The sequence below is a fragment of the Coenobita brevimanus genome, chromosome 90 (assembly GCF_032717465.1).
Source record: "Coenobita brevimanus isolate Jiangsu-jjx chromosome 90, ASM3271746v2, whole genome shotgun sequence".
Lineage (NCBI taxonomy): Eukaryota > Metazoa > Arthropoda > Malacostraca > Decapoda > Coenobitidae > Coenobita > Coenobita brevimanus.
In genome coordinates, this window is record NC_137043.1 from 36,269,006 (window position 1) to 36,282,195 (window position 13,190).

Sequence of the window (13,190 nt, forward strand, 5' to 3'; positions counted from 1 at the left end):
ACCACTGGGAGTCGTTACCTGTATTTCCGGCTACCTGGGGATAAAAGTGATATCTAGTGCCTGATTTACATAGACTCCAAGATCGATACCATGAAATGACATTACTCTGGCCATTACTAGAGGCGTCCCCTGAAATCAAATGGAGGCGGACAGGGCGACATGGAGGCGATTTGTTTGTGGCCACCCCTTAAGGGATTAAGGCGCCTGGCAATAGACAGATAGATGCCCTTTGTCTAAAAAAAAAAAAAAAGTACAACAGAATAACTGCTCATTTAAAAAGGTGTCAATGAACAGGAGGGGTTAATGGATACTTTTTCTAATCACTTCACTGCAAAAATGTCTCCCTGTTTGAATAAAATTGTGATGACATAAGTAGGACCTGTACTTGAATATCCCGTGACGTGGGCCAACCGCCTGCTGGTCATAAATTTCTCTCCACTGCAGTGACCCTGATCTCTGACCTTCCTATTCGAACCTCGCCCACATATAAACAAAATGTATTTGTCTATGGGGCAAATGACATGGAACACTACACCGCTGTCCTTTCCATATTTTCTGGACCTCTCTCTCTCTCTCTCTCTCTCTCTCTCTCTCTCGGGAAGGGCAAGTGGACTTAAAGGGGCGTGTTGAGTGTGGGAGTGGTGGGGTCAAGATCTTCAAAGTTATGACAACGATGTTTTACTGAAAATGAAGAGGTGAAATAAAGAGGGGAAAATAAAGAAGAGGGGAAGGGAAGGGAAGGGAGGGGAGGGGAGAAAGGAAGAGAATGAGAAGGGAAGGAGTGAGGAGAGTCAAGAGTAGAGGAAAGGAGGAGGGAGGGGAGAGGGGGAGATCTGGAAGAGAGGGGAGAGGGAAGGGGAGAAGAAGGAAAGGGAAGCGAGGGTAAAACACTGAGAGCCACGGGACAGTGAGGAAAGGTGGAGGTGGGAGGGAAAGCAAAGTGAGGAAAGTGGAGTGTAGAAAGGGGAAGTGAAGTGATGGGAATGAGTGAGAGGGAAGGGAAGGGATTGGAGAGGAGAAGATGAGAGAAGAGGAGAGGGTGAGGGGAGGACAGTGAAAAGGAGGGGGAAAGGATTGACGAGCAACTGAGGGGAGAGGAGAGGAAGGGAGGAGAGAAGCATGAGACCTGTGCCAAAACGTGAAATACAGTGGGGAAGGCGACGCTATGGGGGAGGGAAGTGAGGGGAAGGGAAGGGAAGGAAAGGGAAGGAATTGGAAAGGAAGGGAAGGGAAGGGAAACGAAGGGAAGGGAAAAGAAGGGAAGGGAAGGAACGGAAGGGATGGAAAAAGAATGATATTTAGCCTATATGAACAAAATGAATTACACGTGATAAATGAAACGGAAGAGAAGGGAGGGGAGGGGAGGGGAAGGGAAGGGAAGGGAAGAGAGGGGAAGAGAAGGGAAGGGAAGGGAAGGCCAGGTAGTGAAAAGAAGGAAAGGAAAGGAAGCAAAGGGAAGGACTGTAGGCGGGATGACAAAAGCAAGAGGGAGGGGCGTTAAGCAGAAAAGTAAGAGGATTAGAGGGGAGGAAAAAGAAATAATTATGAAGGGAAGGGAAGGGAAGGGAAGGGAAGGGAAGGGAAGGGAAGGGAAGGGAAGGGAAGCGAAGCGAGGGGAGGGGAGGGGGAGAGGAGGGGAGGGGAGGAGAGGAAAAGTGAAGGGAAGGGAGAGGAGGTAGGCGGGACGACAAAAGCAAGTAAGAGGGAACTAAGTACAATGGTAAGAAGATTGGTTTGGGGATAAGATGGAAAGGGGGAGGGGAGAATACAGGGGGAGAAACCATAAGTTACTGTAGTAGGAGAAAAGAGGATGGGAGAGAACAAACAGGGAGAAGAAAGGAGGGAAAGGAGATGGACAGAGAACAGGGAAAATAGGGAAAAAGAGAAAGGAGGAAACAAAGCTGAGAGAACTGAGGGAAAAAAAAAAAGTGGGGAATGGAGATAGGGAAAAGGGAGAGGAAGAGAAAAGCAAAAGAAGGGGAAATGGATAAGAGGGGGCAAGAAGGAATCCACTTTGGCGAGGTGGGAGGCAAAGGAAGGATGAAAGTGGGTTAGGAAGGAAGATGAAGTAAATGTTGGAGGAAGAGCATAAGCAAAAGGAAAGAGACAGCTAAGGAAGGGGAAAGAATGAGATAAACAGAGGGAATATGAACAAGAAGAGGAAGAAAAGAGGAGGGGGGGGGCAAACGAAATGAAGATGGAGGAGGGAGGTAGAGCAACAAGAGTACAAAGGTGCAAAGCAGTACAAAGGATAGCAAACTGCGACAGACCTGTTGGTCCTCTCGTGGCTGTTTGGTATAGGGAAGGCTGTAACTAACAAAACTATTCTACCAGATAAGGGAAGAGGGATGGGTAAGGCAGGGAAGGAGGAAAAGCTGAGTATTGAGCAGAGGAAGGGGAGGAGGGGTGGGGTACGGTAAATTTAATACATTTATTGAGATGTGTACAGTACAATAAAAAATATCTGAGTACATTATCTCAAAAGGAAAATGGTGGTCATCTTCCCGAGCATATTAATATAATCAGCTAGGTTACCTTGTACACGAATTGTTTTTTAGTCAGTATTTGAAGCGGGCTAGTAAATATCGTTATGTTCTACATAGGTGTGGTAAGGTAGAGGAAGATGAAGGAAGGAGTGAGATGGGGGAGAGGGGAGGTGAGGTTGGGATAGAGACAACCGAGGGTGAAGTTGGGTAGGGAGGAGGAGGGGGAAGGAAGAGTGGGACTGGGTAAGAGAGAGAAGAGGTGGGGTAGGAGAGAGGAGACAAGGAGGGAAACGAGAAGGAGGGACGAGAGGAGAGGAGCAAGGAGAGATGAGAGGAGGAAGGAGAGACGGCAGGAGGGAGGGACAAGAAGAGGGAAGATGGAAGAGAGAAGACACAGACGTCATGATTGGGGGGAAGGATGGGTTAATCATGTTGCAGATATTATGAGGGGGTGAAGAACGGGCGGGAAGCCATGTAGGAAAGTGACAGGTCAACACCCTTACCCCCCTACACCTTCTCTCTCTCTCTCTCTGTCACCTGTCGTATATAGTGCCAGCTTTCTTATTCTTAAATTCCTTTCTCCTTTTTTGTTTTACTTCATCTTTTTTTAATTAGTCCCCTAATAATTATTACTTTTTTTCCCCTTCTCCTTTTCCTATTTCCTTCCTTACTTCCTCTTTTCCCTCTCTCCTTCCTATCCTCTTTCACTCCTTCTTTCCCTTTTCCCTCTCCTTCATTCTTTCATTCCTTCCTTCCCTTTTCCCTATTCACTCCTTCCTCTTTTCTCTCACTTCCTCCTTCCTTCCCTTTTCCCTCTCTTCTTTCTTTCACTTTTTCCTCCTTTCTCTCACTTCTTCCTTCCTTCTGGCCCCTTCTCCACTTTCCCTCATCTTATTTATTACACTTTCGTTACTTTCTTCTGTCTTCCCCTGATATTGCCTCTCCACTTACTTACTATTACTATTTACACTCCATACTATTCTTTGTTTCTTCCTCTAACTGCTTTCATCCATCCATAATTCATTATCCTTTCATATTCTGTTTATCATTGTTTTTTCTTTTTCTTTCATCTCTTCTTACATTTATTCCTACAGTCTTCAGTTCTCCCTCCGTTTCCTTAATTAATGCTATCAGTCATTCACTTCCCTCAAAGTATTTTTTTTAATTTGTTCCCTTCCTTTTCTTTCACTTATTATATTAGGAGGAGGAAGAGGAGAAGGAACAATGTCAGCACAAATTGCTCTCATATACCTTGCATGTTAAGATGACCACAAAAAAATTAAAAATCACCTAATAAATAAAAACTAATATTTAGAGACCTGGCATTTTAATACTTCTTTATGACACCTGTTCCCTGATTAGCCTACCTCTATATCTGGTTAACTCCCCCCCCCCCAAGCCTAACCTACCTCTTTCAATAACTTCATATTGACTGGCAGATAACCAAAGAGTACAACTTCATGTGTAGTGTATTGCATTTATATGTATGTTTATTCTTCATCTTAATTTTTGAAGAATATCCAATGAGAATTATGTATAAGTATCCCATGTGTGATAAGAAATGCTTGGGCAGATGGCTACCAAATTATCATCATCCTTTTGATATAATGTGCCCACATACTGCTATGTACACAGTTATTTATCACAATAAAGATATCTAAATCTAAATGTAAACTCTACCTCTTTTCAACTCCTTCCTAGACCTGTCCTTTCCTTCTACCCAACCCACCTAATTAAAATATTTTTCCACATTCTTTTTTTTAAGTCTCAAAATAAAGTCATCCAGTGCATGAATTCACCTGATGAATGGTTAAGAAATCTTATTTCAGCAGCCTTATCTTGTGTCAATTAACGTTCAGTCATATCTTACATCCAATCCCTATCAGAAACACTGACTGCATTAACTTGAACCAATTTTCAGCAATGTACACCAGCAAAAGAGATACTGTAACTACCGATAACAATCACTCTCTCTGCCTGTCTACCTGTGTCTGCCTGTCAGCCTTTCCATCTGTTTATCTGTATTCAGGCTTTTATTCAAGCACCAGACCAAGGGCACATGGTACAAAATCCACTCCAAGTGATCCAATAGTTCTCCAATGGCACCACACACCTTCATGCATTACCATATGAGCACTAATTCGATTACATTTGCTATGATTAGACGATGACGATGATGATGATACACCAGTGCTAATTCTTTCATAACTGACTTACTGTAATGGTATCAGGAGTGGTGTTTATGACAAATTGGTGGATCCTACAATGCAGAAGTGAAACCTGCTTTTAAGAAAATAAAAATCTCAAAGTTTTCTCTGCCACTCATAAGATTCAACCAGCGTTCAAATGAAAAGCAAGTTAGGAAAATTTGTGGTCACGGCGATAGGGGGGGGGGGAAGTGTCTTCAAATTCTCAAAACCTAACGCCTTTTTCAGTTTATATTTCAAGACACTACAGTATGTTCGCTGCTCAATGAAACAAGAGAAAGAACACAGAAACTCACACAAACTTATATGTAAAGATTATTTCGTTTATATTGGTGAAACAGGAAGAGATCTTGATATTCGTATTAAGGAACGTAAATACTCAAGTAAAACAGACAACACAAATAATGCAGTATGTGTATATGCTTACTCCTCTGAAAAAACCATGTAATCAACTGGAATTCCAGCAAAATGCTACACTGTAGTGTACAAATGCAGCAATTTAAAAAAACACAGTCATACAGAGTAGTAATATATTACAAGTACAGGGAGTCCCCAATATATGAAGCCCCAATATACAAAAATTCAAAGGTACGAAAGTGAAAAATACAGGACGAATTCCCATATACGAAAGGCATATGCTTCAATGGTACAAAAAGTGCTACAAGAAAATATTTCGAATTTGGCGCGCAACTGACCGCAGCGCCACTATCGTGTATGGCGAAGCAAGCAACTACCTCCGCTTCATCCCAGTCTGTTCCCGCTCCCCGGCTGTGTACTGCATGCCTTCTGTACTCCAAGAAGCTTTCACTTTTGCATCATGCATCATGCCACCCAAGTGTCCTTCACTTTCATCATCATCTTCTGTGGAGCCTCTCAAGAAGAAGCAACACCGGATCCTGACGCTGGAGCGCATGCTCAAAATTATCAAGAGGCACAAGGAAGGCCAGGGCGTGAGTGAGATTGGGTGTGCCATGTGCTTACCTGTGTCCACTGTTGGCACACTTACAAAGATGAAAGAGCTTTACAAGAAGATGGCAACCTCTTTTTCAAGCTCACCTGTTGCTTGCCAGGCTACATGCACACAAAGCAGCAGCCTAGTACAGTACAGTACAGAGTAGTTAGTTGACAGTTTTTGGGGGGCTCCTGGAATGCATCTCCACTTTTTCTTAAATTTCCTATGGGGAAAAATGCTTCAATATACGAAAAATCGATATATGAAAGATTTTAAAGGTACCTAACCCTTTTGTTTATCGGGGAATCCTTGTACTGGATTTAGATAGACACAGTATAACAATTTTAACCGTAGCGAAAGCTTGTATGAAATAGACCCAGTAATAACAGAATTTGTGGCTAGGTCCCTTCCAGCTGTTGTAATCCCTCTCGGGCAGTGGACAATGTCGAAGGAGCATAAAGTAGAATCAGGTCTGGAATTATCAGGGAAATGTGAGGTGTAGCCAACATGTATTTCTGCAGCATGTGTGTCATATGACATACCAATTTTGGCTTGTACAGTATTTCCAATGAAGAGGGTGACAGGAGTTGCGGAAACTGTCTGGAAATATTATTTCGTCTGCCAGTGTGGATTTCTCTGTTCTGATCAATGTTCATGACACTGTGACTCTTCAGCAAGATAAGTTATGATAATCAGCAACGTGAGAGAAATGCTGGAAGTGACGCAAGGGGAAAAAACGGAGGTGGACAATCAAGTGCAAAACATGCAAATCTTAACACATCAAGCGAAACAGAAACCGGCATCAAGACCACATATGGTGAAACATTGTCCAGCCAAAGGTCTTAGGGTGGCCCAAGACCATATGCATTTTCGGTCCTTTAAATATTAATCTTAAATCTGGGGATGGGGCCAATTATCAATGAACCCCTTCAATCTGATGACATTTTAAAAATTTATTCTTTCTATCTCCAGTCAATTTAATTCAGCTCTGGGGAGACTTTTCAATCTGGAGGGTTGACATATGGCCTACATTAACTCCATCAGTCCAGAAAATCTTTCCTAAGTTGAATAAACTTGCCATGAAATTACAAGAATAAGCTAGAATAAGATATCCTCTGAGTGAGGGCATTAATATGTCAAAGTTGAGAAATTCCCTTGTTTTTGTTTCACGCAGTTTTTACTTTGTTAATTTTGGTTATTTGCGGATGCCAGGGGAAGTGGACAGAATGAGACACTGACTAGAAGGGTGTATGTGTGCGAGGTGGAGGGGGAGAACAAGGATGATCTGGAGGGATGGACTGGGAAGATACATAAGAGAGGGTGAGTTGGAAGGAGGATAGCCAAATGGCAAAGAACAGGGCGATGTAGACGTGATTTGTCTAAGGCCACCTCTTGTGAGATTAAAGCATCTGAAAACTGACAGACAAACATAGTAAACCATCACAAAATACAAAACAGTAGTTTAAAATGAATCCTGGGATGATTCAGCAAAATTAGTCACTAAATCATATGAAATTACACTTGAACAAGTATGGGGTGGAGTCAGAGGCTTTTCATTATCAACTCAATTTTTATTTCACAGATTCCAGTCCACTTCTCTCTCTCTCTCTCTCCTTCTCTCTCTGGCACAGTGTTGGACAGCCACTTCCTCTGACACAATCTTGTAGAGCATCTTTTTCTCTCTCTTCAACTGTATTACACTGGCCACTGGCTCTCCTGAACTCCCTGTCCATATCTCTCCCCCCTCATCGAGGACACAGCACCTGTCTAACTACACATTTTCATTCCAAGCCCAACTCTCTAATGAATGAACTGACCCATACAGTATTCTCAGTCTTTCAAGTACAGAACTGGCAACAATAAAATGATCTTCCTTACTATGACCTCCAGCCTCATACTTATAAATGCCATGTGTTCAGGCATCTCAAAATAAACTGTGTGGGATTTTGGCTTTCTTTTATTCAGCTTTTCTTGGAAAGGATAATTTTGCAGGTTCCTAGCATATTCTTCTTTCTATTCTTCAAAAATAAAAAACAAACTACAGAAAAAAGGAAGACCCTAGGGGAGAGAGAGAGAGAGAGAGAGAGAGAGAGAGAGGGGAATCAAAGACCCAGAACAAAAAGAAGAGAAATGTTTACAAAACAATCTACTTAAAAAATAAATCTTTGACTTACCGCTCTCCAGCTGACGAATCGCCTTGGCCTTTGCTAATTCTAAAGCAGTGACCCATTTCTGCCGCTCCACCTCGGACGATGCTTTAAGGTGGAAGGTTTGTGTTCCTCCATTGCTGATGACAAAGTTGCAGGAGTCTTCTGTGTGTATAACGGCACCATGGAGACTTATCGTGCCTCGGCATGTGTGAAGCATCTCTGCCTGCGACCTGGTGAATGAGATGGACAGATTAGGTAATAATGAAGGTGAGGCTTAAATGAGGAGCAGGTTACAACTAGAAGAGCTTAGTCCCTTTAATGTGATGCTATATTTAAAAGCAGATCCCAAATCTTTTTCTACTTAACGGCCATCTGTAGTCAGACAGGAGGCTCTCAGTTTGAAGAGTAACTCTGGATTCCTATGTCACAACTAAGGCTCATCAAATTCCAAACAACCACACTCTTATGATAATGTGAGAATACTCCTGTTCCTTCAGGTGAAAACAAAATGACAACCAAATTTTTATTGTCAGTGAGACCTCTCGCAGTGAAAGGGTTATAAGCAATCTCTATTACAGTACTGTAAAATACAGATACTGTTTATATCACACTAGTCTTGCTGTGTCAGCTGATCCCCTGGATGGAATAGGCTACGGATATGTGAAGAGTACAGTATAAGTTTCTACTCCCTGGGTTGTGGATATCTGAACGTCTTTTTTTTTTTTTCCCTTGATTATCAACATACAATTAAACCAAATATGTGCAGATGGTAGGGCCTGTTATATGAAACCAGGATTACAAAGACTTGAAGAATGTGCAGTCGACTGCATGGTCCCTTTCACTAAGCATGGTGTTGACAGTTTTCCCACTTCTGTACTTTCTCTTTCCTTGCTTCGGGATCCTATCTTACCCTGTCTTTACACGGGAAAGAAAGTCAGAATGATGAGGAAGAGAATGAAGAATGTCTCACAGTGAAAGAATAAGAAACCATCTCCTTTAACCCTTTCATTAATATGACAACAATAATTTTTTTCTGGAGACAAGACTTACATTCAATTTATAAAGAATATCTTGGACTGGATGGTTCTGGAGTGAAAAGAAGTTTAACAGGAATGCAAAAGGCTTTGAGTGGAGTGGCTGTGTTTCTGTGGAATAAGAAAGGAGCAGATGCAATGCATAAAAAATAATCAAGTCACTTAGTCTTTGTCCCATTTATGCATAAAGAACAAATGAATTTGATAACTGATGCCAAGGAGTAGGAAAGAAAGCACAGGGATGAAGTTAAAAGAGGGAGAAATGTATGAGTCACATGTAGGAACACAATGCAGTACCATGAATAATTAGTGTTATGTACCACAGTGTAAATACACAATTTACAATATCTGCACTGAAGCAGATGTGAGAAAAAAAAGAAAAAGAAAAAAAAAAGGATGAACAGAGGTATGAAGAACTAAACAAACAGCACACAGCTAATATCTATGTAGGTACGGTACTGCCATCAATACACTGTAGTGTGCAAGCTATTCAAGTTATAGTAAAAAAAAATTAAAGGAGAATTAATGTACCAGCATGACAATAAGCCATTATCCAACAAAGTACAAAGGAAGAAGCAGAGCACAGCCATAACCACAAGCTTCAATGCTATAGCAAAGTGAACAAATGAAAGCCTCAAATGCAGACCTCATGAAGCTGCAAGGAAAGATTTAGAACTGGACAATATTGGTACCTTCAATACTGCCTGGCACATAAATTTTGTAATAAGAAAAAGAGTGACTGAACTCAACCAAACGCTGAAAATAAAGACTGAAGTGTGGAAAGCTTCACAAAAATAAAAATGAGAACACCAGATACTAAAAATCTGTCGCAGGAGATATGCTGGCAGCAGAAGAAGATAGAATTCCAAACAAACGTAAACCCCTGAAGATACTAAATACAAAATGGTGTCAATTGAAATGGAAAACCTCTGAACATTATCCAGTACTGCTGATGTACAGGACAGTACCGGGTACACTATTACTGTACCTCCTTATACCTACAGGGAGTATAATAGATTAAGAAATTGTTAAGAGATTATGACGTAAATGTAAGACACTGGAAGGGATTAACGCAGTGCTGTATTGTACAGCATATATACCCACAGCTGTTCAATCCACAGTACTGAGATTATTTTCTGAAGACTGCAGTACCCAAGTAGAGAGAGAACTGCTCATGAAGGAAGGTTAGGCCTAATCTTTTTCAAAACACATGTACAGTATAGAAAAGTATTTTTAATTCTGGTAGTCAGTAATAAAGTTACTAAACTGGTAAGGAAAAAAAAACAAAAAATCCATCAGCTTCCAGTACATGTACAGCATGCATTTATATGCATTGGCCAACCAAACAGCCACCATCAGAGACTTATTGAAGGTCAGTGAGAAATTTACATAAAAATATGAACATACTGTGTGACACAATCACCATTTTATCAACAGGAAGAAAATCATTTTAGTCAAATACAGGTAGCCATTAAGGTAGGAATCTACAAGCAACCTGGCTTGGCGTGGAGTATAGTCGCTCTCTTACAAAGAGTACATTACTGTCAACTTCTGTTTTTACAGATTTAATTTCAAAGTTCTCCCCATTGTGATACTTTCAGTTTCAAACTATTTTTTACATTATGGTACAGTATCATACCACAGTACTACTGTGTACTGTACTTAATACCATACTAGATATTGGCAACAATAATGATGAACAGTACAATCTAAGAAACCAACATCCAGATTGTTTATTCAGTACCGTACTGTACTCTTAAAACCAACTATAAAATAAATGAATCATGTACTGTACCAAATCATATGTTATTCTGAAGATTTGTGGAAGAAAGCTGAGACTACATGTAGATAGGATGCTAAAAACAGTCCTATGAAAATGAAACTGAGTGATGCTAAAGAGGAAGATTATGTGCTATGGAAGAAGTACTGTATGCAGAGTATATATTTCTTGTGAGAGAGAAGGATGAGGTGGAGGGCTGATGGAGGGTCATAGAGGCATGCAAGGACAAACTGGCCCAGAGGTGGTCCTACCATGGGCATAGGTAAACTTATTACCACCACTATCAATTAAAAGGCTATTCCAATTCAGTGTGTTCCAACTGATAGTTATATCATACAACTGTTCATATAGCCTGTACAGGAAAATTGCTACTGTGTGTCAAGTGGGGTTGGTGGAGGATTAGTGCCCCTCCCTGTAAAACAATTAACTCTAAGCCCTTGACCACCCCGTTTGGGATACATGGCGTCTGGCAATGGATGGATGGATGGATGTTTCAGTTAACCTCCGAAGATGAAAATAAGTTTTTATTTCTTCATGATTTCATACTGTAGTTTTCATCTATTAAACAGATTCATAACAAAGCATGCTAGTAGCTAGATTTTCACCTACGTCCACATCCTGTCCTCCCTAAGACATAAAACTCTTGGTAAAGATGGCAAGCTTGGAGTTTCAGTCACAACTCAACAGAAACCAAACAGGTGTTAAAGTCAAGGTAAATAATGGGATAAATACCAATCCTAACTGAAACTAATTAGCCTAACATAAAGTATGCTTGGACATCAGCACCCCCTCTCAATGAAAGTGATACCATAGCCACACACAAACACAAAACACTCAAGAAGTTAGAGAAATCAGTAAACAACTTCCATTTCTAAGGTTCAAATATTCTGTACCAGTACTTATTATTGCTGGCAGGTAACTTGATCCACTTTTGAATATGTGTCTCTCTCAGAGTTTTGAAATTTGCTGTCTAGCTGTACAATCACTCAGTATGGTATTATGTTTACTCCTGGCATTCAATGGCTTGTAGCTATATTAATTTCACCTGACAAAACTGTGCCACTCTCACAACTTAAACAGCTACTAGGTTGTAGTTGCATGAACTTCACAAAGGTTTAATTGTGTGGCAGGAATGGGTCTCTCTGGGTACTAGACAAATCAACCCCCCACCTTAATGCACTTGGCCATCAACCGAGCTTAATTGGATTAGAGACCTTTGTCAGGTTAGAGTAAATGCAAAGCTTAACTGACTGAAAGCTAAGTCACCTAATAATGTACCCCTTAATTGAACTGCACACGACAAGTAGTTGTTAGTGATTATTCATGAAAGTCTATGAAAACTACTGTATTTAGATAATCTATATCAATTCAACACAGGCTTTTACTCTAGACACTTCAAATACTGGTAAGAAGCACCTGAAATGGTGAAATGTAGTTTCTGCTTTCACCCTTATTAAATCTGACCCCATAACACCTTTAAAATATCTTAACTCAAACCTCGGATGACAACTCCGAAACTGAATACAATACACTTGACAGGAAAAAAATAAAATAGTTAAGGTACCTGAGATTTGTGGAGTTTACCTGGCAATCTTGAAACACACAAGGCCACTACACAGCTGAATAATAATGATTGTGGTAAAAATAAAAATATGGCTAATTCAGATGTCCAGGAGGTACATAAAGCATTTTAAGTACTTTATTAACTAAAATGGCTATTAAACCTAAGTATAAATCTCGTTTCTGAGTATTTAGAACTTAGAATCAACAAGGTTATAACAACAGCTGTGGGGGACAGTTGTTGAATATACCTGCTCAGTATCCACACCAATCTATTTATTTCCTACATCGTCTATAGGTATTAAGCTGGTATTTTTCAGAGTGGACATAAGAATGTCTGTCTCTGTTTACCAGCCAACCCTCATAGCGTTATCACAGACTGACAACATCCTTATCACCAAGAAACTTCCCTGAACTTGAACGAAAATTTTAAGGGTCTGATTCAGTGCCCCTCTCACCTGTAGTAGGACAGGAGACCATTGGTCAGCACAAACCATCGTTTCTGGTACCCCTTGAGGTAGTTGGTCCACTTATACAGCCAACCTTTCATATCAGGGTCAGCTTGTTTCTCAGACATTTTGTTTTAAGGTCTAGAATGGCTTGTCACTATCATCTGGTCCGGCCAAGATGGCACCTTTGTCAACAGTGAGCTAACTTTTCTACATCACACACCCGGGCCTACTTCATCCTTTGTTCCTATTATTTAGCATTTAGTGTATTCGATTTTTTACCAGTTACATGGAAAACATGCAATATATATTCTAGAAATAACTTGTAATTAATGGTTCTTTGGGATTATGAAAGAAAACGGATCTCGTGATGCGGTGGGCAATTTATTTCTTTTTTCGATAACAGTGAAGCAACTCAACATAATAAAAAAGAAAAAAACATCCAGCATGTTAGAGGAAAAAATAATGAACGAAAAATGTAATGCGAAAGTCTCGTCTATAGGAGAAAAATATTTCAATTTTGCTAAGAATTCGTGGCAGAAATCGGTATACTAAACAAAAAAATTTAGCCT

The 13,190-nt window shown here is 40.5% G+C and overlaps 1 protein-coding gene across 1 annotated transcript in view; it reads right to left on the minus strand.

Moving 5' to 3' along the window:
• Osbp (oxysterol binding protein) overlaps nucleotides 1–12,790 on the minus strand; it is a 206,199-nt gene extending 193,409 nt beyond the window's left edge. The window contains exons 1-2 of the mRNA XM_080281715.1: nucleotides 12,628–12,790; nucleotides 7,820–8,025 (exon numbers count right to left, since the gene is read on the minus strand). Coding sequence (XP_080137841.1) covers nucleotides 7,820–8,025; nucleotides 12,628–12,746 — 325 coding nt within the window. The 5' untranslated portion in view covers nucleotides 12,747–12,790. The remainder of the gene's footprint in view (nucleotides 1–7,819; nucleotides 8,026–12,627) is intronic.
• Between the last annotated feature and the right edge of the window lie 400 nt (nucleotides 12,791–13,190).